Genomic DNA, 24,739 nt, shown 5'->3' with positions numbered 1-24,739 from the left:
ACACAAGCACTGACCTCAGCAAGAGAGCGCAACCACATCTGCCCGCCATGGATGATGACATGTTTGACGTCTTCGAGGGCGGCCCGTCCAAGGACGCCGCGCCTCGCAAAAACAAGAAGCGACAGGCCAACGGCGACGTCAAGTCGCCAGTACCCGTGGAAGATGCGTCCATGTCGGATGCACCCGCAGCAGCGCACGAGGGCGCAAACGAAAACGAAAACGAGAACGGCGCAGCAGAGAAGCTGAAGAAGAGGCAGAAGCGCGATGCCGAGCCCGAGCCCATTGTCACCGACGACTTCGAGACGGAGCAGTCGCGCGAGGTCGCGGCGGCCGCTGGACTGCAGGCGCAGACCCAGGACGGCCAGGCAGTGGTGCTTTCGCATCAAGTCCGCCATCAAGTTGCCCTGCCGCCAGACTACGACTACGTCCCTATTTCCGAGCACAAGGCCCCAGCAGAGCCCGCGCGAACCTGGCCCTTTGCGCTGGATCCTTTCCAGCAGGTGTCCATCGCCTCGATCCAGCGCAATGAGAGTGTCCTCGTATCGGCACACACGTCGGCCGGAAAGACGGTCGTGGCAGAGTACGCGATTGCGCAGTGTCTCAAGAACAACCAGCGAGTCATCTACACCAGTCCCATCAAGGCGCTCAGCAACCAGAAGTACCGAGAGTTTATGGCAGAGTTTGGCGACGTCGGCCTCATGACGGGCGATGTCACCATCAACCCCACTGCGACATGTTTGGTCATGACGACCGAGGTGAGCACCCCGAGAGCCCAGAGCTGGCGCATGCTGATGGCTGCAGATTCTCCGATCCATGTTGTACAGAGGCTCCGAGATCATGCGCGAAGTCGCGTGGGTCGTGTTCGACGAGGTGCACTACCTCCGCGACAAGTCAAGAGGTGTCGTTTGGGAAGAGACCATCATCCTGCTCCCAGACAAGGTCCGCTACGTTTTCCTGTCCGCCACCATCCCCAACTCAATGCAGTTTGCCGAATGGATTACCAAAACCCACAACCAACCCTGTCACGTTGTGTACACCGATTTCCGGCCGACTCCGCTGCAGCACTACTTCTTCCCCGCCGGCGCCGACGGCATACACCTGGTGGTGGACGAGAAGGGCGTGTTCCGCGAAGAGAACTTCCAAAAGGCCATGTCGTCTATCGCGGACAAGGCTGGAACTGACGCGAAGGACTTCATGGCGAAGCGCAAGGGCAAGGGCAAGGACAAGAAGACCAACACGGGCGGCAATAGAGAGCAGACAGACATCTACAAGATTGTCAAGATGATCATGGTCAAGGCCTACAACCCGGTCATTGTGTTCAGCTTCAGCAAACGAGAGTGCGAAAACTACGCCCTGGCCATGAGCTCCCTGGTGTTCAACGATGAATCGGAAAAGGCCATGGTTACCAAGGTGTTCAACAGCGCCATTGAGATGCTTTCAGAGGAGGACCGAGAGCTGCCGCAGATCCGGAACATCCTCCCTCTTCTTCGGAGAGGCGTTGGCGTCCATCACTCTGGATTGCTGCCGATTCTCAAGGAAACCATTGAAATTTTGTTTCAAGAGGGTCTGATCAAGGTGCTGTTCGCGACCGAGACCTTTTCCATTGGACTCAACATGCCGGCCAAGACGGTGGTGTTCACAAGTGTGCGCAAGTTTGACGGAGTTTCACAGCGATGGGTGACGCCTTCAGAGTTCATTCAGATGTCTGGTCGTGCCGGTCGTCGTGGTCTTGATGACCGTGGTATCGTCATCATGATGATTGACGAGCAGATGGAGCCTGCTGTGGCCAAGGAGATTGTTCGTGGCCAGCAAGACAACTTGAACTCGGCGTTCCATCTGGGCTACAACATGATCTTGAACCTGATGCGAGTGGAAGGCATCTCGCCCGAGTTTATGCTTGAAAGGTGCTTCTATCAATTCCAAAGTACAGCTGGAGTCTCGAATCTGGAAAAGCGTAAGTGTTGTTCTCTGTTAGCCACACTTCATTGCTGACAGCGCTGTAGAACTCGAGGAACTCGAGGCAGAAAAGGCGGCCATGAATATCATGGACGAAGGTACCATTAAGGACTACTACAACCTACGTCAGCAACTAGACGCACATACCAAGGACATGCGCGATGTAATTATGCATCCCAACTACTGCCTGCAATTCCTGCAAGGCGGCCGGCTCGTCAAGGTCAACTACAAAGACCACGATTTCGGGTGGGGTGCAGTGGTGGCCTTTGCTCCCCGCAAGGCGAACAAGGGCGAGGTCTTCCCACCCCAAGAGTCGTATATTGTTGACGTTTTGCTGCTAGTAGGCAGCGATAACAAGTTTGCCCCCACGGTCAACGATGGTCTGCCTCCTGGAGTGCGGCCGCCTGCGCCGGGAGACAAGGGCAAGATGGAAGTGGTTCCTGTAGTGTTGAACTGCATTGAGTCGATTGGCCACATCCGGGTGTTCCTGCCAACCGATCTCAAGACGGCGGAGCAGAGGAACAATGTTCGCAAGTCCCTCAACGAGGTCAAGAAGCGGTTCCCAGACGGCATCGCCATCCTGGATCCCATTGACAATATGATGATCAAGGACGACAGCTTCAAGAGGCTTCTCAGGGTGCGTGTATCAAGGCCACTCGCAGCATGCATGACTAACGCGAGACAGAAAATCGAAGTGCTGGAATCCCGTCTGCTCACCAACCCTCTTCACAATTCGCCGCGGCTGCCTGAGCTGTACAGCCAGTATGCCAAGAAGATTGCCATGAGCGAAAAGATCAAGGACACCAAAAAGGAGATTGCCAATGCCTTGTCGGTGATCCAGCTGGATGAGCTGAAGAGCCGCAAGCGTGTGCTGCGGCGACTCGGCTTCATTGACGATGCCGATGTGGTGCAGCTCAAAGCGCGCGTTGCGTGCGAGATCAGCACGGGCGACGAGCTTGTTCTCAGCGAGCTGCTGTTCAACCGCTTCTTCAACGAGCTGACACCCGAGCAGTGCGCCGCCTGTCTCAGCTGTTTCATCTTTGAGGAGAAGACACAGGACGTGCCGGCGCTCAAGGAAGAGCTGGACAAGCCGTATCGCGAAATCCAGCAGCAAGCCAGGGTGATTGCAAAGATGTCACAGGAGAGTAAGCTGACGTTGGACGAGGAAGAGTACCTCAAGTCGTTCAAATACGAGCTCATGGAGGTTGTGTATGCGTGGTCAAAGGGAGCTACGTTTTCGGAGATTTGGTATGTTTGGGCAGCTGGGCGCTCGTGGCAGTGGCTAACTAACGTGTCGCAGCAAAATGACAGATGTGTACGAGGGCAGTCTGATCCGCCTCTTCAGGCGACTGGAGGAGCTGCTCCGGCAGATTGCTCAGGCGGCCAAGGTCATGGGCAGCGAGGAGCTCGAGCAAAAGTTCACGGCGGCGCTGGAGCTCGTCCGCCGGGACCTGGTCGCTGCCCAGTCTCTTTACCTGTAGCGTGTGTTTTGTTGGGTGTTTTTCTTTGTGTAGTATAGCCGTGTGTTGGGAGTTTGGGGTAGCGCGTTTGACCTTGCGCAGGTAAGTGAGGTGCGCCGCCGAGCGTGCCCTTGTGTGCGGGCCCCGTGAAAGCGCCGCCGCGGCCAAACAAACAAACAAACAAGCAGCAGGCGTTTCGGGCGTCGAAAGGGGCATACTGATGGTGCAGCGTTCTCCACGGAAGACGGCCAGCAAGATATGTCCTGGATAGAAATTGACTAGATCTGAAGCGGCAGGCCCAGGCTGCGGCGGATGATCCCCCACGGACCTTGACTAGACGCAAACGGCGTGATGCCTGTGATGGATGGATGGCTGCGCCGGCGCTGGCTGTGACGGGGCCATGGCTGGCGGTGCAGGCCGGGCGAGCAGGCCGGGCGAGCAGGGCGGTTGGGAGCAGAGGAGCGGAGAGGAGAGGCGAGGAGTCGTCAGGCTGACATGGCAGGCGGCACGTGACGTGGTTGGGCTGGGCGGGCGCACGGGCGCACGGGCGCTCGGCGACTCCCTCGCAGTCTTGTCTTGTCCTGTCTTGGGCGTGCTGCGCACCGGCGCCGTCTGCTTTGCTTGTCCGTCTCCACCACACCAACACAACACGGCAACCCCCCGACACCGCTCGACTGCCCGTCCGCCTCGCCCATCGCCGCCTCGCTCCACCGCCATCACCATCGCCATCACCATCACCACCCCCGACGCCGCCCCGCCCCACCAGCGCCCGCCACCGCACGCCTGCGGCCTCACAGCGTTTGCCGGCCGTTCGCCGCCATGAATGTACAATACCAGGCCTTCACGCCCCCTCACCTCTTGAACAACAACGCCCGCCGCTCGCCCACCCGCACCAGTATGTCCCTGAGCTGCCATGACGCCCGCCAATCCGCTAACCACCCGCTCCGCCCTGCAGTCCTCCCCCCCTCTTCAGCCGCCATGACGGGCCGCAAGCGCAAGGCCGACGACGAGGGCAGCGCTGCTGACGACGACCGCATGAGTGCATCGCCATCGGTGCCCCCTGCCACCCTCCCGCGCCCGCCGCCCCGGGGCATGAAGCGGATGCGAACCAACGTCTCCGGCCGCCCGCTCCCTCTGCCTCGCCTGCTGGAGACGCTCAGCGCCGACGAGATGCGGAGCCTGCTGCAGTCCATCTGCCAGCGCCACCCAGACATTGGCAACGAAGTCGTCACCACAGCGCCCCGGCCCAGCATCCAGTCCACCATGGAGGTCCTGTCCAAGTACGAGGCAGCGTTCCAGGCAGCATTCCCCTTTGGCGGCCGTGCGTCGTCGGACTATGCATACAACAGAGTCCGCCAGCAGCTGGACGAGTTGCTCGACTCGCTCAAAGACTTTACGCCTCATTTCCTCCCCCCACACGAGCAACAGCCTGCAACCTCGCTCGCCTTCCTCGATGGAGCCACCGACATCATCCACCGTCTTCCCAACTGGGATACCTACCAGCACAACCGCCACAAGCAAGAGGCATACGAAGAGGTTTCCAAGGCATGGGCGATTGTCATCCGCGAGGCAGCCAAGAGGGCAGGTGGTATTCAGCTCCAGTACGGCGGATGGGACCAGAAAATCGCAAAGCACAATGAGGTTTCGGGCGGAAAGATGCAGGAAGCCGTCAACGAGCTGCGTGGGGGTCTTGGCTGGATGGGCACCGAGACAAGCAATGCTGCCACGGCTGGCCCCGCCGATGCCATGTCAATTCGGCAGCAGCTTTTGAGCGGAAACTACGGCAGCGGCTCCCCGGCCAGCATTGGTGCTTGGTAGATGCTTCCCAGCCCTGACAGCATCGGCATCGGCATCGGCCTCGGCCTCGACCTCATACCCGCGGCAACCACTGCCGCCCACTTTCACCATCCACCTCGGCATTATTACCATCGCCATCTTCCAAAACTCACGGCCCGGTCACAACAGCGAATGACACCACTGTATGGAGGCATATTTCCATGATAACGACTACATAGCGTTTCTTTTGGTCTCTATTTACGCACAACAGCATCGGGCACATGGGCCTTTGATGCCATAGGCGTACTGGATGTGATATCTCGGCAAGCCTCAACTTCATTTCTGAGCCTCTTTCGCTCTCGGGGCGTAATGTTTTGTCATTAGTACATGTTGCGTATTTCTGCTGGGCTTCTCTGCAACGGATTGCGTTCTCTTTTTTTTGTAGCTGTCGCCATCAAGGGTCTGGATTGGAGAGCATCATGGATTAGGGAGGTGTTCGGTTCAGGGGAATCTTATCTGGAGTACGAGAGGAATACACCCTTGTATATACGAACTAGCAATTTCTTATGTGAATGTCAATTTATGTCCTGATTTCAAATGCATGCATCCAGTCTTGTGGTGACCTTTGTCTTTGTGGATGATTTGGTGCTTTACCTCCGGTCATAGAGGGAAGTCACGATGAACAGCCCAACGTCTACCTCACTGCTCACTTTCACTTCACCAGCATTAGTCCACCACACACAAACCCCGCGACACCCAAACTCGCCCCTCTTACCTCTGCGCAAATCAATCTTTTCTGTTGACCATGGCTATCCTACAAGAGTACCCAACCCTTCAGGTCAGCATCGTATGCGATGGCCTGGCACTACCAGAGTTTGACAACGACGAACATGAGATGCCCGGCGCCGTCACAAAGTATATCGAGGCAAAATCTACTGCCGAGTTCGCAGTGCAGTTCGACCTCTACAAGCCATACCCCGTCCATGCCATGAGCATCCAGCTCTCTATCGATGGCAAGCTTGTTCGCTCGCGCATCATAGGCAATCACCAATACAAACGGAGAACAGCAAGCGTGGCGAGAACATTCGACGAAGTCGTCTCCAAAATCGCTGACGGCCAATGTACAATCCAAAAGTTCTGCTTCTCCGAGCTTGAGATTGGTAAGAGACACGTCCTGGCTAGCTACCTCTACTCACACATTTAGATGACTCGGATAGCTGCGCGCTGGAGAGATCGACTCCCAAGGATCTACGCTCCATGGGTGTCATCACCCTCAGAGCATACTACATTTACAATCTTCGAGAAGTGCCTATGAAGGAGAGGACTGTGGACAGAAAAAGATACGACATGGGCCCAATATCAGAGAAGATGCTGAAAGGCAAGGCTCTTACGCACCGCACTGGGTATGTCCTTTGACTGACTTGAGAATGCGTGCTAATGTTAAGCCAGACTAGGTACAGCAGTCAACATGGCCTATGAAACAAGCCCAACTCATACGATATTCGATTACGTCGATCCTTACAGCATGCCTTTTGCTACTTTTCACTTCAAATACCGCTCCAGAGGTGTGTGTGGTTGAATGGTTCCAGTGTACCTAGCTAAAAGTTTGCAGCTGCCCTCCAGTCGCTACTTATCATCCCGCGCAGTCCCAGTCCTGACCCCCGCCAAGCAACGAATTCCAATGTTCTCAAGATGGATGAATTTCCGGAGTCACATGATCGAGAGGGTATGGCGGAGGATATGAAGCAGCAACTCGGTGTCAAGCGTGAGCATGGCGCTATTGGAAGTGATGACGAAGTAGTGTTTGTGTCTGCAACAAAACGCATTCGATATATGAATGGGGTGGAGCTTATTGATCTCACTTGATCTATCATATAGCGCCGCTGCGTAGCACCGAAGTCTCTATTGTTTGTTATGTTGCTACTTTGTCGGCATAGTAATCAGTCGAATCAAGTTGATGTACCTGTGTCTGACCATTGCAAGATCCAAAACCAACATGTTATTTATTGATTCCCATGAGTGGTTTGAACATACATACGAATGCAGCGGATTTCACATGGCAGTAGGAACATGAGAGGTTTCAAGATGAGCATGTAATTGCGAGAGTAAATTTGCAACTAAATCAGGCAACGGATATTCTGCGCATCCCCCTTTTGTTCCATCTTCTCGCCTTCTTTCTTGCTACTTGAGGCCTCAAACAAATTGCATGTATGAAACAAAGTCATACGTACAAGAAAAGTAGGATACTTGTGATATACATGCTCATGCACGTGATTCTACATCTATATCCCTTCTATATACAGCAGGATATCATATCTTACTGCTCTCGCCTATCGTCTATCGTGCACCCTCTTACAATGTAAAATCCATCTACGTTGACATGTCCAAATCACGTCTAAAACCTGTTACGTGCTATCTTCCCTCCCGGCCTCCTCTCATCATTTTCCTTTTTACACTTTCTCCTTTGGTTTCTCTTTTCTTTTCACTGTGCTTTCCTTTTTTTCTTCTCTTTCTAGTCACGAAACTGTCTCACTTGTCCTTGCCCTTGTGCTTTGCCTTTCGTTTTCTTTTTCGATTTTTTTTCTTTTTTTTTTCTCTTGCTTATCTGTTTTTCTTTGTTCCGGGTTCTTGTCAAGGGGCGATGAGGGAAATGTCGAGTGACGGCTGGAGTGGCGAGGCGTTTGTTATGAGACTGTTGATGGGGATCTTGTGGAGGAGGAGGAGGGGGGGGATGTATATCGGCTTGGTACAAGGAAAGACAGAGTGTAAGTAAGTATGGGGTGAGTGCTCAGTGCGTTGAGTGTACATATGCTTATTTGATTCTCCGCGGAGACTGCATTTGCTATAGTACAATCTCTACACGTATATATATATATATATATATATAGACCTGTAAATCCCATAAAATCGGACATATGATTGTATGATTGGAAAAAAAAGAATCAAAGAAAGGTTGACTCTGTGTCTCTAGTATCTATCTAACCAAGACTATCAACAGGTATATACCATGGGGTTTCCTATACCTGTTCCCTCGATACTCTTACTTTACACGTACATGTACTTCCAATCCCAAGTTCACACATGTCCAGGTCCCTTTGAAAACCCAGGACACACGCATAGCTATAGCTATAGCGATACCAAGACGACAAGCAAAAGGATATGTGCATGCATGTCGCATACCTATCCACCCATTCATCCATGCATACATGCATACACACACAGACACAGATGTGGATGTACATAGTCCCCATCCCCACATGACGTCAGCGCCACGCTATCTCCGCCCCAGCCCAAGGCCAAAATCCAAAATCATCCAATCGGGTACTCCGGCTACCGGATACCGGGTACTCTAAACTTAAACTTAAACCTACGTACACGTACACGTGCACGTACGTAGGTTGGGCTATGGCCATGATGTTCCCTGTTGTACACCTATCAATAACGATAACTACTACATACTGAGACGTGCCATTTAACAACTCAGACTGACGCTTGCACAGAGATGGAGACGGAGATGGGAGATTTGCGCTGAGACTACTTGGATACTGGCGGGAACAAGTATCAGTCAAGTGTCTACATACAGTACGCAGATACATGCACACGTCAAATGCAGTAAGTAGGTAGGTAACCCCCAGCTCATACCAGTCCATGCTAACACGCACTAACGCCGCCATAGCGCCGCCACATCCGTCCTCGGAACAAAGCATATATCTCACAATTCATGCTCATACTTGATTTTTGCGTCGTCTTGGCTAGACTAGTACTAGGTGGTTAGCTACATGGTTAGCTACAGGGCTAGTTGATACGTTATTTTAGTTGGCTGGCTTGGATGCAAATGACATCGGCATGGTGCATGGGGGGTGTCCGACAGACAGGCTTGCAGCTTGTAGATTTACTTGGTGTAGTGCAGCGGGATTTCTTGTTTCGAGCGGTTTTTTCTTAGGGGACGCACAACGAGAGGAGAGAATACGGGGGTGGATATCTTGGTAATGCTGGTGGCGGACCCGAGTACATACGCCACGGCATGGCACGGCACGCGTTTTTCCGGTCAGCCATGTATCTGTGTATGTATGTTTACATGCACGTGTGCAGATAGAGAGGGCGTAGATCTATCAGATAAGAGGTTAAAAAAAAAGTAAAAGGGAATTCCTTTTTTATCAATAGTACCAGCAACGACAGCAAGGTGAATTACGTCTTGTATTAAGCAATAGGCTGGTCATGCCGTCTAGTTGTCCAAGTATTTATGTATTAACGGTGCCGTGGGCGCCATAGAGTCTGTCATCATCATAACCATCGTCATAGACGAGTTCCACTTGGCAGCGTCGTGGGCGTGCACGCGGCGCCCAATAATCGTTACGTCGTTGATTGTGTGGGAATGACGCCTGTACCCTCGAAGCCGATGCAATGCATATGCGCTATGTACGTGTGCGATGCAAGAAGAAAAGAAATAATGCGGGAGTAATGTGGTGTAGGAGATTCGTGGACTGCGTCAAGTATGGGGTGGTTCAGGGCGGAAGACTGCTCGCTTAGCCCTCTTCAGGTACTGGCTCTTTGCTCTGGAGTCGTGTCTCCCGCGTCGTTCTCCGGATGTAGGCCTGGAGAGAGAACATGGTTAATACTGTGAGACCGAGGACCATCAGAATGATTTGCATCCATTTGACTGTCACCTGCTACGACGTTAGCAAATGTCGTAACAACATTGTGCTGGAGACTGACGGCTTCGCTGCAGGCTATACTGGCATTGTTCTTGTCGGAACCGCGGATAAAGTTGGGCTGATAATGGCATGCTCCCATTTCACGAGTGCAGTACACGTTCGAGTTCATTTTCCCACTCATCATCAGCCTTTCGTGGGTGCAGCCCCATTTGTCGTTGCCCTGTTTTGTGTAGTGCAGGGCGAGTGACACCATAGCCATGACGGCGCCGGCAATAGACATGAAGACGATGCTGAGGATCCAGAATCGGCGTACAGACTACCAGCGTCAGGGTTGTGCTATCTCTCACAAGGAGATACCTACCGCATTAATTACCGAGTCCATGCCTGGCTTCCGCAAGGTGCTCCACGCGATAAGGGCTATGACGGCGGCCGCCAGATTCAAACATCCCGAAACAACAGTGGCATCGGTATCGGCGTCGGTAAAGTAGACAATGGTTTCATCCGTCACGTAGCGCTGCAGGCGGTCGTCGAATTGGTCCGTCACCACGGTAAGGCCTCGGGGCACAATCCAGTCGGTCAGGATCCAATAATGCGTCGTCAGTGCCACGGCGACGAGGGAGATGAGAAAGTAGATTATCGACGGGACCAGGGCAAACTTGAGGATGCTGTCAAAGCGTAACATGTTGGCGATGGAGGAGCAGGAGTCGAAGCTGCACGGCGGCAGACAGCGACGGTGCAGAGGATATCCAGGTTGCCAGGGTCGCTAACAGCAAAAAGAACAGCGGCCGGGGCTGCAGCGTGTATGTACCAGGGCACGGGTAGCAGGTATCTAAAATAAGGCGCGACACTGGCCCGTTTCCTGCTTGGGGGCATATTGCAACGCCCAAGACGGAGGGTCGATGGGTCGTCTAGAGCTCGGCACACCGCCGTGACCCGCTCTTTGCCATGCTCCGCCGTGTCAGCGCAATGCAGCGCTATGCTGCAACCATTGTAGTCCCACACGCGGCGAGCCATTGGACACAGCCAAAAGGGCCTCTCCGAGGCGCGCTCTTGGCGAGATATGTTGCGCGCTCCTCTTTGGGTCAATGTGCCCGTTAGCAGAGCGCCTTACTGCCGCTCGACGCGGCCGGGGACGCACATGGGGCGATGGACGGCCGGGGGGCCTTCTGGGTGCCAGCGTGGATGGGCCCCGGTGCATATGGGGGGGGGATGAGTTGGTATCCGCAGGAAACGGGTGCGAGCCGGGTCGTGGGCGGCCATGGATGGAGCGTGTGAATGGCGCAGGCAAAGGGTTGTGTGGTAGCAGGCCAAACGTCATGATACCCCGCGAAGGAAGGCCGTGCAAATATTGCCAAGCCCCACGCTGCTCTCCGTATTGCCGTTTAGCCCGACTGGAACTGCCTGTGGCCGGTCTGCGTCGCTGCTGGGCTGGCCGGCGCTGGGATGAGGAGGCTGGTTGGCAATCGACGCAGGTACACGGTGGAGCCGGCGACAGCATCGACATGGCTAGTCGCGTTATGCGCCCTGCAGCGCTGAAGTGGCACGTCGCTCAGTCTCACACGTCTCTCCCTTGTGCTTGTACCCTCTGCATGCCGGCCATGCCCATGGTCCGTGCCACCCGCCCCTTTGCGAGGCCATCTCGCTCCAACCAGCACAGAAACATGTCGAAACATGCTCCAAGCGCCTCCAGACGTCTTCGTGCACCGTACCCTCTGTCGTCGGAGAATTCCCGCACTTCGCCGTCGGCCTGATCCGAATGAACGCACGTGTCAGTACCCGCCTTGGACCCGGTGAATGTGGTACATATATTACCCGGCTGCTGGAAACGGCCTTTGCCCCTTGGCCCTGAATCTTCGTCTTCCACCGTTTCCCGACGCCTTGGATGCTGCTGTCATGCTCTTGTGGAAAGATTGGGACAGTTCGAGAGGAATCGTGTCTTCGTTACTCACAGCCTAGGTGCTACATCTCTTTGGCCACTTCAGGGGCAAACTCGTCCGCTGTTATCTGCCCATCTTTCCCTGCCATTTATCCCTCATAGGGCACGTGAGACTTTAGCTCTCACTACCGACGCGTCACCGTAGATAGCATGCTCTCGCTCTACATTCCTGCCATCACTGCTCCTCCTCACCACCCGGGCCTCGTTCATGCTATCGGATCTTGTCGGACTCTCAGGGGCATGGGGCAATGCTGACAGTCCGCGAGGTACATCGGCAGTCAACCCAGCCCCTAATGGATTTGGATCGACGTAGAAGATCAGGTACGGCAGAGTAGCACCAACTGGCTTGAAGGCTCTGACCTTGGAAATGAAGCGGTTGCCACCGAGTTTCTCCTTGTGCTGCAGGAGAAAGTATCCAGCCCATCTTCCAATCGGTGACCCTGCCGCCATGTTAGAATCAGCCACTCAGCTACCCATACTTGACTGACCCAAGATGGCCCGGCCGCCAGTAGTATCCATGGTGAAATCGCTTCCCGGCCAAATCTTCGTCTCGCTCTGAGGCGGCTGCAGTGTCCCAAGCGCCTGTCTGATAAGCTCTCGAGACGCTGCATTCATGATTTGTGTGACAACAAGGTACTTGACATCCGCAATGCTAGCCGCGCCGGCTCGATTCCAAACTGCCCATGCGATATCCGAAGGTGTGCCAATGTGAGGCAGCTCGTCGGGACGTGGCTTGCGGAACCAGGTAAATCTCTCGGCGCAGTACGACAGACTCATGACGTTCATCAACGCGACCATTCCGCCTGGATTGACAGCAAACTCGAATGTGCCTCCGGTGGCCTGTGATCCAAGGTTAGTAAGCCATATTGGAGGTGCCGACCCGAAACCATACCCTGTATTCCCTGCCGCACACTTCATAGTACTGGTTTGCTTCGCTCGGGAGCGAACCGTCAGGCAGTCTTTTGATAGCAGGGCCGTTCCGGTGATCAATCTGGATACATTTGTTTGGTCCACCATCCTTCTCTGCCTTTGTATCCAGGCCTAGCTCGTCAAAAGCAGCCTTGATGTTGTGGTACTTGTCAAAGTCACAGTCCTTCTCGATCGTCTTGCTCAGTGCCTCGCTATCTTCGAACCCCCACTTCTTGAGCTCCTCTCGTCCATCGCCATCAAAGGGACTCTGGCATGTCTCGCTAAAGTTGGGAAAGTCTTTGAAGAACCACCGAGCGATGCTGTCCTTGGACTTCATGGCTGCATCGAGCGTGCGTCCGATTTCTGCCGCCTTTTCGAACTGGGTGGGCTCGGTGTTGGTGTGTACTGTAGCTTCCGGGCTCCAGTCAAGGGAGATATCATCGGAGAGAGGACTGTCGAGACGTTCCAGTGATGCGTTAGAGGGGACGACACCAGCGCTCACCAGAGCGACTATCAACACAGCAGGGATGAAGTGAAGCTTCATCTTGAACTGGAGAGATGGAGGTGGTATTGCGAGGAGATCTGTGTTGATTGTTGTGTAGGAAGTGGAAGCAGATCCACTACAGGTGTGTCTCGGCTGGGTGAAGTGAAGGCAAGAGCGATCCATACAGTGAAGGTAGGGCCAGGAGCCATTGTCCAATGGTTGAAATCCATTGCAGCTTGCGAGTGATTGCAATAGTAACACCACGAATTCATAACGCAGTAGAGTACATTATACGAAACAGTAAGGCACTGTACAGCACATGGATATGTACATCAAGATCAAGTTATTTACTTTATGAGTGATTTTGACATGCTGACGCAGCGGCTTGCACAACGCACTACATTAAGAACATATTATTTTGATCAAATCTATGTCTATACAAAATCAAACACGTCCCCCTTATCCGAAATCATCTTGCCTACTCTTTTCGTGCCAACAACTCTCTCCAACTCCATCTTCTCCCACTTTGAAAAGCACACCCTCACGTTCGCCTCTGCCCGACTAATTTCCGCCCGTTCCAGCGTCTTGCCAATGAAGCCCACTACCTCGTCGTAGAAGATTGGGTTCTCAGGCACGCCGTAGAACACCACCCTCTTTACCCCACGCATCTTGTACCTGTGGAAATGGTGTGCACGTCCCGTGTACAGTAGCAGCGAGTGCTTGCCGTTCATGAAGTGGGAGCGTGCTTTGCGCACGTCAGTGGCGTCGGTGTATTCGCTAATCGAGGCATAGGAGAAATCAGAGTCGACAAGCGAGTTGCGGACGCGGACAAAGTCCAGGTAGGACGGGATAAAGACGAGTACACCCAGACCGCCCTCGAGTGGTTTTGGCAGGCGGTTGATGGACGGCAGGATGGACGTGTTGAAGTATTTGAAGCGCGCGTCTGGGTCGGTAAGATGGGATGGCGAGTCGAAGCGCAGGAAAGTCTGCTTCACGCCGTAAGACATGGTTTCGATAAGACCGCTTGTGTGGTCGGCCGTATATTTCAGACGCCCAGCCACATTACGCATGTGCTTGTTATAGAGAGTGTTGATCTTTGGCGTCAGGAATGCGGATAGCACAATAGTTTGTCGAATGTTTGCTGCGTGTCCGTCCAGATACCATGACCGCACTCGCGAGAAGTCACAGCCATGGGCATCCTTTGGTTGGAGGTTCAGATGCTCAAACACATACTCTGTGTGGTCCCAGTTTTGCATCAGCGTAGCGTCTGCCTGCTCCATGACGACCATTTCAATCGACGATAGGAAATCGTAATCTCGCTTCTTCGGGTCCCCAGACTCAATTGCTCGGCGTAAACCCAGCGTGGAGGCAAATATGATGTCGGAGTTGTAAAAAGTCGAATACAGTTTTAGTGTCTTGCGTGTCAGCTTGACGCCAATGCGGAACTCGTTCTCGTCATTGCCCTCGAAGAGTTCTCGGAAGTCTGCGGGTTTGTCGTCGGAGAACTTGTCTTCTGGCAGTGAGAAGCTTTCAAGGAATCGCTTCTTGTTTTCCTGCTGCTCAAAGTCGTATAGTTTGGTAATGGAGTCCAGTGCGCGCACGCAAGCCTGTTTCGTCTCCAGAAGGAATAGAATCTTTGGGCGCGTGAAGCCCTGGTCGCGGTATTCGCCATCGACGTCGTCCCCTGCGGCTGCAAGCTTCGCGTTGTTCTTCAGCACTCGATCTCGCGTCATGAGGATGTGGTTGAGCGCATGCAGACAGGTCATGTCGCGAAGACGGCCGGCGTTTTGTACTGTTCGCGCGCCGAACAACAGGTCTTGGTAGCCGAAGAGCGAGGGGGCGATGGTTTGTTCGACTTGGTCAAAGTCTCCGATTTTCTTGTGCGCATTCTCCACCAGCCGGGCCTTTAGTTGGACATCGCGGGTGCTCTTGACTTTGCGAGTCAGTGGCTGGACCTCATCGCTTGGGACTTGAAGAACGCCGAAGCCCTTTGCCTTGGCTGACGCATTGTGCAGCTTGTGCGACGACCACTGGTTCGCCGCTATGCGCTTCAGCCGTGACGCCAGCTCGTTTTCATCTGGGTTTGCAAAGTGCTTTTCGTATGCCTTTTCCAGCTCTTGTTCTGTGTCGTCTGCGTCCGAATCGCCTTGCTCTGCGTCATCTCCAATATCCTTACTGGCTTCTGACGAGGCGTCCTCCTCTGCAGGTGCATCTTTTTCTGGGGCATGTTCGTGTTCGAGCTTCCGCCTCTTTTTACGGGGCTCGCCGGAGCCGGCATCGCGCGTCGAGAAGGACTGGAGAAGGGCTGCATAGGCGTTGGCAGCTGGCTGGGATTCTTCTTCTTCTTCTTCTTCTTCGTCGTCGTCGGACACAGCATCGGAGGCTTCAGACTCGCTCTCAGAGTCGGACGGTTCGCGCATATCCACATTGCTTGGTCAGTCAGCAGGTGGTTATTCTCTCTGTCGAGACTATCCGTACTCACGAATCTGGGACATCGTCTGTGGTCCTTGCAGCAGCGAAACCGCCTCTGCTGCTTGCTCTTGCACCGCCTCTTGCGCCTCCTCTTGCGCCTCCTCTTCCGCCTCCTCTTCCGCCTCCTCTCCCGCCTCCTCTGCCCCGAAATCCCCCTCGGCCTCTGAAGGGCGCCATAGTCGCTGCAGCGGAATGCGCGGTCGATGCGGTCGATGCGGTCGATGCACCGGTCACCAAATTAATCGCAGAGGTGAATCGAAGACGACGAATTCCACAGTGCTACAGTATAAAAGGACCCCGTTGAATAAAGCGCCGTCAATGCTGAACCCGCGCGCAATGGACGTTGTTGGCGCATGGGCGTCAGGCAGGCCGAGTCCCGCCAGAAAATATATCCATGGCCCGTGCAAGCGAAGCGCACCTGCCCAGATTTCGTGAAGAATATCGTCGAGCCCCACCAACGACATCGACATCTCGATAGCTGCAGCGCCTCAGCACCGGCACGACTCCCTCGACTCCCCCGCCCGTCCCCATCTCCGCCGCTCGACACAGGCACCATGGCCGAAAACGACTCCTTCCTGCATCTCGCGCGCCCGCTCGGCCCAGCGCCTCTGGGTGCGCAGCCGTCGACTGCCCCGCTCAACGTCGCCATCCAGCCCCAGGTATGCGACCACTGCAGTGAGAGGCCGCCCGCTTCGCTCTCTGACACGCTGTGAACAGGCCGTCTTCTCCATCCTCGACCACGCCCTCCGCCGCCCCGCCGACCAGGAGCGCGTCATCGGCACCCTGCTCGGCAGCCGCAGCGAAGACGGCACCGAGATTGAGATTCGCAACTGCTACGCCGTCCCCCACACCGAGACGGCCGAGCAGGTCGAGGTCGACATGGACTACCAGAAGCAGATGCTGGCCCTGCACCTCCGCGCAAACCCCCGCGAAGTCCTGGTCGGTTGGTATGCCACCAGCAGCGACCTCAACACCTTTTCCGCCCTCATCCAGAACTTCTACAGCCAGCAGGGCGACGGCACATGGCCACACCCCGCCGTCCATCTGACGGTGTCGACGGTCCCGGGCCAGGACATTGAGTCCAAGACGTACATCTCGGCGCCAATTGGCGTCACGGCCGAGCGTGCGGCCGACTCCTGCCTGTTCATTCCCGTGCCCCACGAGATCAAGTACGGCGAGGCCGAGCGGTCGGGTCTGGAGCTCATTTCATCGGCAAAGGACAGCGAGGGCCGGTCACAAGAGGTCATGACGGACCTGGATTCGCTGGAGCGCGCCATCCAACATGTGCTGGACATGCTTGAGCGGGTGTCCAACTACGTTAACAATGTCTTGGACGAGGAGGCCGAGCCCTCGTCTGCACTGGGCCAGTTCCTGATGAACGCACTCAGCCTAGCCCCCAAGGTGGAGCCGACCGACATTGAGCGCGACTTGTATGTTTGTGGATATCTGTCATTGGCCCTGCTAACGTGAGCAGCAACGCACACATCCAGGATGTCCTGGTCGTATCATACCTAGCCAACACGATCCGCACGCAAATCGACCTGTCCAACCGGCTTGCAACGGCTGCGCTAACAATGGGCGGCGGTGATGTGCTCGGCGGCGATGGCAAGAAGGAGGGCGAGAACCGAAAGGGCGGCGACCGACGGGGCGGCAAGGGAGGACGGCAGCAGAGGGAACCAGAGGCTTGAGGCGGGCTAAAAAGGACATCACATTGCAAGGAGTTTGGCGTTTGGCTAACGCGGTATTGTAGACGGAGTGCATTCGTCTAGCAACGGCGTGGAAATGGCCTTTCAAGACGCTTCTGATTGAGCAGATGGAGGTGGGAGGGTGGATTTGACATTCAACCCCCCAAAGCGCCGTGACGAGCCGTGACGAGCAACATGACGCACAGCATGATGACTGCTCGTCGAGCGTTGTATAACTAGTTTTGCTTCATGGCAGCAGAAGCACTAGTGCGCTTAAGCGCATCTACATTACGCAATGTTACTGCCTTGACTTGTGCCGTGCTGTGTAGCGGAATGTGTCTGTGGCTAAGATGCGTCGTGTAATGGTGGTGGTGATGGTGGTGTCTGTGAATGTGTGTAGTCGTCTGGCCATATCTCGCACTCATCCACTCCTCACGGTACTCGCATCATCGCCGCCATCTCTCTTCTTCTTCTTTTTCTTCCTCCTCCTCTCCGCCTCGGCCTCACCATCCACACTCTCGGCCTCACCCGCCTTCTTCTTTGCCCTCGCCATCTTCGCATCGCCAGCATCCGCGCCATCTCTCTCCCTCTCCCTCTCCCTCTCGCGATCCCGATCCCGATCCGCCAGCACAGCGCCCTCATCTGTATCAAACGCCTTCCTCTTCCGCTTCAACTCCTTGTCCGTCTCCAGCATCTCGCTCACCCGGCCCAACTTGCCCGTGTCGCGTCGCAGCATGAATTTAAAGTCGTCCAGCTTGATCTTGGCGCGCCGCGCGTGGTGCGCTACAGACGCTGCTTCGTGGCATGTTTCGATAATGTAGTCGGTGATGATTTCGTCGAGCACGCGCACTGTTTCGGGCAGCGGGTAGTCGTTGTCGCCGAAGGCGAGTAGGAAGGCTTCTACTGCTATGTGTTAGGATGTGTGGAGGTGAGATGGAAATGCAGGTGGGCGCGTACAGTCTTGAGTAGGGAATTGTTGGCCTTTTTGGCGCAGGCGCATGCGCGGTTCTGTCATGCTGTGTGTATGTGTGTGTTGTTGAATCGCCCTGTGTTGTCCCGTCGCTCAGTCTCTCACTCTCTTCCAATAAGCCCGTCCAATCTCCTATCCACGCGTGGAGCGATTGGAAGTTGAAGAGGGCTGTCTGGGAGAGTGTTAGTTTTGGATGTACATGATGTGACTGTGGATGTGGATATGTATGCAGAAGGGGATGAGCATGGAGAGGGGGGGATGTAGGATGCAGACGGGGTGTGCATAAGGATTGCGAAAGAGGTATTTGGGTATTCCTACCATTTTTCCGATCTTTCTCGCTGTTTACCGTACACGGAAATATCCTCAAGTCTTGCCTCCGTATATGCGTGTGTGTGTGTGTGTGTGTATGTGTGGATGAACAGTGTAATCGCAGTCGCAGTCGCATCACAACCAGCCAGTCGTAATGTGGCTCTCCCGCGCGCAAACAAGGCCCATGCGTCGCCCGCAATGACGGAATCGGGTCTTGTTTTCTCCCTCTCACTCACTTCCCCCCCCCCCCGGTCAGCGGACGCGGTATAACAGCGCTGCGACGACGAAAAAAATCATACAAATACAAATACAACTAAGATTGCACGAGAGCGCACGGTGTGCCGGATTCGTCCTCGTCATCCTGCTCGTCATCTGCACGTCGACATACGCGCACTCGGTGTTCCCCGGCATCATCGACCGCAACAAGGACAACTGGATTGTGTCGCCGCTGTGGAAAGCGGCGCGCGTGGGCGAGCGACTGAGTCCGTATGTGAGTATTGCGTGTGTGGTTATGGCGGTATGTATATGTATTTTCCTGTTCCCCCCCCCCTTTCTCGCTTCTTGGGTTGAGGTATTGCTGGTGGTGGTGGGTGAGGTGCGGAATGCGAGACTGATGAATTGCGAATTAGGCACTCGAGTTTATGGGGTAAGTGTGATGTAGGGGGTCGCTGGGACGGGGTTCCTTGGAGGACATGGGAGGGGGTGGATGTGAGGAGCTGCTGGGTTGGAGTGGCAGATATGGAGTGAGGCGTTGGGGATTTTGCTTGCGGGTCGTTATGCAACAGTTTGTCATCAGAATGACCGTATAAGAATTATAAGATACGATGAGTAGAGTATAAATGCGAATGACAGTACAAGTGTAACACTGTACAAGCTAACATGACAACCATAGTGTATTGATTATGACATATAACAAGTATACTATAAAAATCACAGTAACAGTAGTAGTTACAACACAATCATAGACACTAGATCTCACATCAAGTATAAATGAAAATGACAGCATAACAATTACACAATACAAGTGTAACTTGAGAAACGGTACAAGCAATCATCACATGGATACATGACAGAAGACTGACAGATGATTCAATACGTCATGGATTAGTATATACAGTGGAGCTTTTACACTCGCAACTTTTGCTGACCAGCCCAGTCAGCCGTGTATGGGGCACAGCAGTGTACCAGCACCCTTATATCCTTTCTAACCCACACCGGAAAGTTTCAACCAGACACCAATGTTCCATACAGGGGATGATAATACACGACGTTTCCAGCGCCTACTCCACACCTCGTGAGGCGCGCATGAGATGAGATGTCTGACTGATTTTGGACAATCGTGAACAAACATGAAAGCTCAAAGCTGAAAAACTGAAAACGGATAGACTGAAAAGACTGAAGAACGGCAAAAAAAACAAAAAAAACAAAAAAGAAACAGAACAATTCCCATGTCCTGATCAGCAAGCTTCCCCGTCCATTGCTGGCACCCGTGTATAAAGAAGTAAGCCGCCAAAGAAAGAAGAGGAAGAAAAAAAAACATCAATATCGTGTTGAAAAAAGGGGGGAGGAGAAGAAGAAGAAGAAGAAGAAAGAAATGACAGGACAACCGGACATGACACCAAAAGCCGGACCTAACTCGCTTTCATGTTCAATGTTCACGACTACCCTCTCCTTTCTCAAAACACCCGTGGATGGCGGGCCGAGAACCCCGGCGTTCTTGCACACCTTCAACGTCGCTCGAGTCCTCGACCATGACGTGATCGTCAATAGCAAGGTCAGGCTGGCTATGCGCATCGTCTGCATCATCGTCGTCGTCGTCGTCATGGTCGCTAACTAGACCCGGATTCGACTCGACGGTGTTGGGGCTGAGGTCTATGGGCGAGCCTGGCAGATGGTCGTCGCCTTCAGACTTTGCGGGAGACGGCAGAGACATGTGCAGGCGCGTTTGACTTGGATGCGAAGAGGCCTTCTTGCTACCTGCTCTTGCGGGAGTTTTGCTTGCAGGTGCGCTGGCAGGCAGACGGGCGAGATGCGGGGCCGACGTGGTTACAGGGGTGGGGGCAAGGCTGTTGTCGGCACTGTCGTCATCCGAAGTATCAATGGCATCCAAGTCGATCTTGGCCCGGGCCGTGTCGACGAGCTCCTTGAAGTCGCCGTGGGCGCCGCTGTTGTGAAAGCGGGCTGCCAGGTAGGGCGTCGACGATGACTTGAAGCTAGCTGGCGTGGCAGACTTGGATTCGCCAGGCAGCGAAGTGTTCAGGTCACGGTGCACTTGTGGAGCCTGTGCAGGGGGAGCAGCGTGCGAAGCGAGCGGGTGGACAATACCTGGAGTAGCCGGGACGGGAAAAGACACTGTCGGTGTAGCCGCGGGTGTGCTGGCGGGCTCCGTTGCGGCAACCGGATTTGCCACTTCGGCAGACTCGACGGGCACGCCGCATGCTATGGCAGCAGCGTCGTGGCTCTTGAAGACCTGGTTGTGCTTGATGCGGCAGTGGTTGAGGAAGCCCTGCGTGTTTGAAAAGTTGCTGTGGCCACACTGGGCGCAGTAGAGGCGCACCCACTGGCCGTCGGTGGAGCGCTTGTGCAATAGGGGGTCGACCTTGGGGGCTGGGGCTGGAGTTTCACCAAGAGGCGTGAGCTTCAACATTCCAGTCGAAGTTCGCGACGTGCGGCCTCTGTGAGCTGAGCCGTAGTCAGCAAAGCTGCCGCGCGTCGTCCTGCCCTCACCATGGCCAAAGTAACCGTGAGCCTGCTGGGCAAGCGCACGCTCGGAAACAGGGTCAAACTTGACGTCCGAGATGAGCCACTTGGCGTAGTGACGGGTGTAGGGCCCGTCGGTCACTCCCCAGGGCGCAGCGTACTGGGGCTGCGTGTAGCCCGGGGTTGGCTGCAGAGACGGGCCCACGCCCAGGCTGACGCTTTCACTGAGGCCGTCGGTGCCGGGGAAGGGAATCAACGAGCAGCGGCGCAGTTGCTCGAGCGAGACCTGGCACTTGGCCAGCTCCTGCTCGATCAAGCGCAGCTCGTTGTGCTTGAGCAGGATCTCGTAGTTGATCTGGGCCTCGATGGCCTGCTGCACAGGCGTCAGGGCCGAGTCCATGGTGGTGGCGGGCGTGGTGGAAGAGGCGGCCTCGGAATGTTGCTTGCAGGCGTTGGCAGAAGGGCTGCCGGCGGTCGGCTCTGGTTTGGCAGGCGCGTGGTGGGACTTGAGGGCCCTGCTCTTGCTGGTACTTGGGCTCTCTTTCTTGGCCGCGTGTGCAGCGGCAGCAGTGGCAGCAGTGGCAGCCGCCGCCGCCGCCGGGCGCGCACTCTCGACGGCACTACTCGGCTTCACGTCACCGTGGGCGTCTTTCCATTTCTTCACTACATGCGCATGCTGCGCGGGCGACGGCTCGGGACTGTCTGTCCGCTTCCGCTTGATCTTGTTCATAAAGTTTGGCATGTCGACGACGGGCAAGGGTCTTGACTTGTGCAGGGCAGACTTTTCCATGAGTTTGTCGCCGGGCGACTCGTTACACCAGGGGAGGCGGAACATGGACTGCATGGTGAGTACAAACGGGGAGGCCTAAGAGCAACAGCGGGCATCTGTCGTGGTGAGGGGCGAGTGCATCCAGGTGCGTGCAGAGGCGGGCAGGCAGGCAGGCAGGCTAGCAGCGGGCTGCCGAATGACGTTGCAGCGGCGGCGGGAGGAGCGACAGCAGCAGCAGCAACAGGCGGCGGCGGCGGCGGCGGGAGGAGCGACAGCAGCAGCAGCAACAGGCGGCGGCGGCGGCGGCGGACGGGCGCAGCGCAGCGCAGAGTCGCGGGCCCAAAGCTGGGGAATGAGGGGAATATTAAATAAGGGAATAGGGGGGGAGGGGTGTGCGAAGGAGTGCAGGAAGAGAAAGCAACAAGCAGTTCAGCCGTTGAGATGATGACGTGGAGGGCAAGAGGCGCGAAGATCGGCCGCTTGATAAGGGAAGAAAACAAGCGCACCAGCACGACGTGGTGCGGATTACAGGTGAGTCGCGGGGGGGTTGCCTGGTGGCAGGCGCGTGGTTGGGCGGTAAATAGCAGCAGAAGCAGCAGCAGCAGTGGTAGAAGAAGAAGACGAGGGGTTTGGGGGCGGGATGTTTGAGGCGGGGAGGGATGTGGTTAGAGGGAGAGAAGGGCGAAGAGAAGGGCGAAGAGAAGGGGGGGTGGTTAGTGGCAGTGGTAGTGGTAGTGTTGGTGGTGGTGGTGGTGGTGGTGGAGGGGAGAGGGAGGGGGGGCAAAGAGGGCAGCCAGGCGGCGATGATGTTGTGATGAAGGGCGACGGGGCGACAACGAAGGTCTTGGGGGGGGGCAAGTCTGAGAGCGTTTCCGCAGGTATGGGCTGCACCAAGCGGCGCTAGCAGGGACACCCCTGCGGACGGGGTCCCGATCGGGGCTGGCGTGGCTTGCCGGGGCGTCTCAGAAGGAGAGGCGATGCGGCCAAAGCAAAAACGGAGGCGCAAAATAGCAAACATTGGTACATGTGCCATGGCCCACGGGCTGCCTCTCCCTGCCGCTTGACTGGCGATGGCCATGCCATAGTCGCTGCGTCGTGGGCGGTGATGGGCGGTGATGGGCGATGATGGGCAGCCCACACAAGGTTTGCTTTTTTGGTCGCGCAGACACCATCCATGGCATCGCCAGTCGAGTCGAGTCGAGTCGAGTCGTCGCCGCCGCCGTGGCTGCCAGCAAACGTCTAACGACTCAAGTTCTGTCTCAGCGGCCTTGTGTCATGGCTGCCGAGCGTGTGGGGACCTCGCTCGCTCCCTCTCTCTCTCTCCCTCTCTCTCTCACACACACACATACTATACGCATTTCCAGCTACCCTCGCCCGCACGCACTCACTTGCTCACGCATCCACGCACCGCTCGCGCATGGCATGGCACGGCAGGCCAAGCATGTGCGGGCAAGCTGTGGGCAAGGCGCGATGCGAGTGTGCTAGGCGGGTGCGGTGCGGAAGCGTCCGGATCAGCAAATGAGAGCATCTTCAGGAGCCTTGTTTGGAGAGGGAGCTGCGAGGGCCGTCAATAGTTGCTAGAGAAACACGCGTAAGCTGCTTCCGGTGAGGCGACGAGGCATCTCTTTGCGCACTCACTCACTGCTCTCTGCCTGTGCTGGACGCGCATGTGCCAAGCCAGCCACGCTCGACGCAACCCACCGCCACCCCAGCTGAAACATCCTCAACACCACAACCACGCCCGCCATGCTTCTGCCTCTGCCTCTGCCTCGCCCTCGCCGCCCCGCCTCGTCTGCCCACGTGACGCGTCCACTCTCAGCACACCGGAACCGCACACACACTCTCTCTTTCTCTGACTGTCATGCGCTATGCCGCCCCACGCTCACCACGACTGGCTCTCGTGCTCGGGCGCACAATGCCCCGGAAAACGTCTTTTGTCATGCCCATGGCGATATCAAGCACCATCAGCCTGGCTCTCATTCCAACTCTCACTCTAACTCTCACTCTAACTCTCACTCTAACTCTCACTCTAACTCTCACTCTAACTCTCACTCTAACTCTCACTCTAACTCTCACTCTAACTCTCACTCTAACTCTGGCGCTGGCCTCGTCGGCTCCCAGGGCGGCGGCTGCCTGTCCGTCTCCGGTTTGACCCGTGCTTAGGCCGCGACAAGTCCCGACGCCCATGCCCCTGCTAGCCTGCTAACCACTCTCCAGTAGCTCCACCCATGACGCCCGGCCAATCACCAGGACGAATCGCCCTTTGTCCCCCATCCGTGCAAAAAGAAACCGCAAAGCTTGGATATATTGCCGCTCTATTCTAGTCCGAGTAATCATACGGAGGTGCCTCACAAAAGTTTTGTCCCACGCTAATCTCGGCGCTTCGGCATAACTCTTCTTGGCGCAACTCCCACCTTTGAGCTGAGTAGCTGTACGATTTGTCTGTATCTATCGTTACAATGTCTCCTAATACTGATCCTTACACCCGCACCTTAATTGTGGCGTTAAAGTCACCTTCTGTTGGCAAGTCTACATCACAGATCTCTGAACTTACTGGTGTTCATCCTCGTACGGTCAATCGTATCTATAGTAGAGCTATTGAGGCTGGTTTCGAGCCAAACGTTCTCCCTCTTAAGATCCTCCCAGAGCACGTACAAG

General features: G+C 55.4%; 10 protein-coding genes across 10 annotated transcripts; 5 read left to right on the top strand and 5 right to left on the bottom strand.

The window, feature by feature from the left end:
• The first annotated feature begins 7 nt into the window (after positions 1 to 7).
• On the top strand, positions 8 to 3,735 carry SETTUDRAFT_162615 (uncharacterized protein). Its single transcript, XM_008022857.1, has 5 exons — positions 8 to 755; positions 802 to 1,954; positions 2,004 to 2,593; positions 2,642 to 3,204; positions 3,257 to 3,735. Exons 1-5 carry the CDS (start codon positions 48 to 50, stop codon positions 3,435 to 3,437), a joined length of 3,195 nt encoding a protein of 1,064 aa, XP_008021048.1. The 5' UTR covers positions 8 to 47; the 3' UTR covers positions 3,438 to 3,735.
• Positions 3,736 to 4,394: 659 nt separating this feature from the next.
• SETTUDRAFT_30599 (uncharacterized protein) lies at positions 4,395 to 5,234 on the top strand (the record flags this gene model as incomplete). Its single annotated transcript, XM_008022052.1, has 1 exon — positions 4,395 to 5,234. The coding sequence occupies one exon, from the start codon at positions 4,395 to 4,397 to the stop codon at positions 5,232 to 5,234; it is 840 nt and encodes a 279-aa protein (XP_008020243.1).
• Positions 5,235 to 5,997: 763 nt separating this feature from the next.
• SETTUDRAFT_84864 (uncharacterized protein) lies at positions 5,998 to 7,058 on the top strand (the record flags this gene model as incomplete). Its single annotated transcript, XM_008022172.1, has 4 exons — positions 5,998 to 6,352; positions 6,397 to 6,595; positions 6,642 to 6,757; positions 6,805 to 7,058. The coding sequence occupies 4 exons, from the start codon at positions 5,998 to 6,000 to the stop codon at positions 7,056 to 7,058; spliced, it is 924 nt and encodes a 307-aa protein (XP_008020363.1).
• Positions 7,059 to 9,718: 2,660 nt separating this feature from the next.
• Positions 9,719 to 10,529, bottom strand: SETTUDRAFT_153105 (uncharacterized protein; the record flags this gene model as incomplete). Its single annotated transcript, XM_008022856.1, has 3 exons — positions 9,719 to 9,859; positions 9,909 to 10,163; positions 10,209 to 10,529. 3 exons carry the CDS (start codon positions 10,527 to 10,529, stop codon positions 9,719 to 9,721), a joined length of 717 nt encoding a protein of 238 aa, XP_008021047.1.
• A 1,350-nt stretch (positions 10,530 to 11,879) lies between these two features.
• SETTUDRAFT_153104 (uncharacterized protein) lies at positions 11,880 to 13,236 on the bottom strand (the record flags this gene model as incomplete). Its single annotated transcript, XM_008022855.1, has 3 exons — positions 11,880 to 12,223; positions 12,272 to 12,613; positions 12,798 to 13,236. The coding sequence occupies 3 exons, from the start codon at positions 13,234 to 13,236 to the stop codon at positions 11,880 to 11,882; spliced, it is 1,125 nt and encodes a 374-aa protein (XP_008021046.1).
• A 374-nt stretch (positions 13,237 to 13,610) lies between these two features.
• Positions 13,611 to 16,118, bottom strand: SETTUDRAFT_40963 (uncharacterized protein; the record flags this gene model as incomplete). Its single annotated transcript, XM_008022112.1, has 3 exons — positions 13,611 to 15,606; positions 15,655 to 15,811; positions 16,067 to 16,118. 3 exons carry the CDS (start codon positions 16,116 to 16,118, stop codon positions 13,611 to 13,613), a joined length of 2,205 nt encoding a protein of 734 aa, XP_008020303.1.
• An 84-nt stretch (positions 16,119 to 16,202) lies between these two features.
• SETTUDRAFT_86770 (uncharacterized protein) lies at positions 16,203 to 17,336 on the top strand (the record flags this gene model as incomplete). Its single annotated transcript, XM_008022292.1, has 3 exons — positions 16,203 to 16,307; positions 16,366 to 17,078; positions 17,123 to 17,336. 3 exons carry the CDS (start codon positions 16,203 to 16,205, stop codon positions 17,334 to 17,336), a joined length of 1,032 nt encoding a protein of 343 aa, XP_008020483.1.
• Positions 17,337 to 17,754: 418 nt separating this feature from the next.
• SETTUDRAFT_153101 (uncharacterized protein) lies at positions 17,755 to 18,348 on the bottom strand (the record flags this gene model as incomplete). The annotated part of the gene is made up of 2 exons (XM_008022854.1): positions 17,755 to 18,236; positions 18,291 to 18,348. 2 exons carry the CDS (start codon positions 18,346 to 18,348, stop codon positions 17,755 to 17,757), a joined length of 540 nt encoding a protein of 179 aa, XP_008021045.1.
• Positions 18,349 to 18,961: 613 nt separating this feature from the next.
• Positions 18,962 to 19,262, top strand: SETTUDRAFT_85087 (uncharacterized protein; the record flags this gene model as incomplete). The annotated part of the gene is made up of 2 exons (XM_008022187.1): positions 18,962 to 19,129; positions 19,242 to 19,262. Coding segments are annotated over 2 exons (189 nt in total), but the record flags the coding sequence as incomplete, so codon positions are not given.
• Positions 19,263 to 20,173: 911 nt separating this feature from the next.
• SETTUDRAFT_162609 (uncharacterized protein) lies at positions 20,174 to 22,646 on the bottom strand. Its single transcript, XM_008022853.1, has one exon. The coding sequence runs from the start codon at positions 22,154 to 22,156 to the stop codon at positions 20,261 to 20,263; it is 1,896 nt and encodes a 631-aa protein (XP_008021044.1). The 5' UTR covers positions 22,157 to 22,646; the 3' UTR covers positions 20,174 to 20,260.
• Positions 22,647 to 24,739: the final 2,093 nt, after the last annotated feature.

This window comes from Exserohilum turcica, assembly GCF_000359705.1.
Source record: "Exserohilum turcica Et28A unplaced genomic scaffold SETTUscaffold_1, whole genome shotgun sequence".
NCBI lineage: Eukaryota > Fungi > Ascomycota > Dothideomycetes > Pleosporales > Pleosporaceae > Exserohilum > Exserohilum turcicum.
Note: the sequence above shows the minus strand (reverse complement) of the source record. Positions and strands in the feature narration are given on the sequence as shown.

Coding starts and splice junctions, on each gene's coding strand:
- SETTUDRAFT_162615 (XM_008022857.1), top strand. CDS start 48: ATGGATGATGACATGTTTGACGTCTTCGAGGGCGGCCCGTCCAAGGAC. Junction 1,955..2,003: donor AGTCTCGAATCTGGAAAAGC/GTAAGTGTTGTT, acceptor ACAGCGCTGTAG/AACTCGAGGAACTCGAGGCA. Junction 2,594..2,641: donor GCTTCAAGAGGCTTCTCAGG/GTGCGTGTATCA, acceptor AACGCGAGACAG/AAAATCGAAGTGCTGGAATC.
- SETTUDRAFT_162609 (XM_008022853.1), bottom strand. CDS start 22,156: ATGCAGTCCATGTTCCGCCTCCCCTGGTGTAACGAGTCGCCCGGCGAC.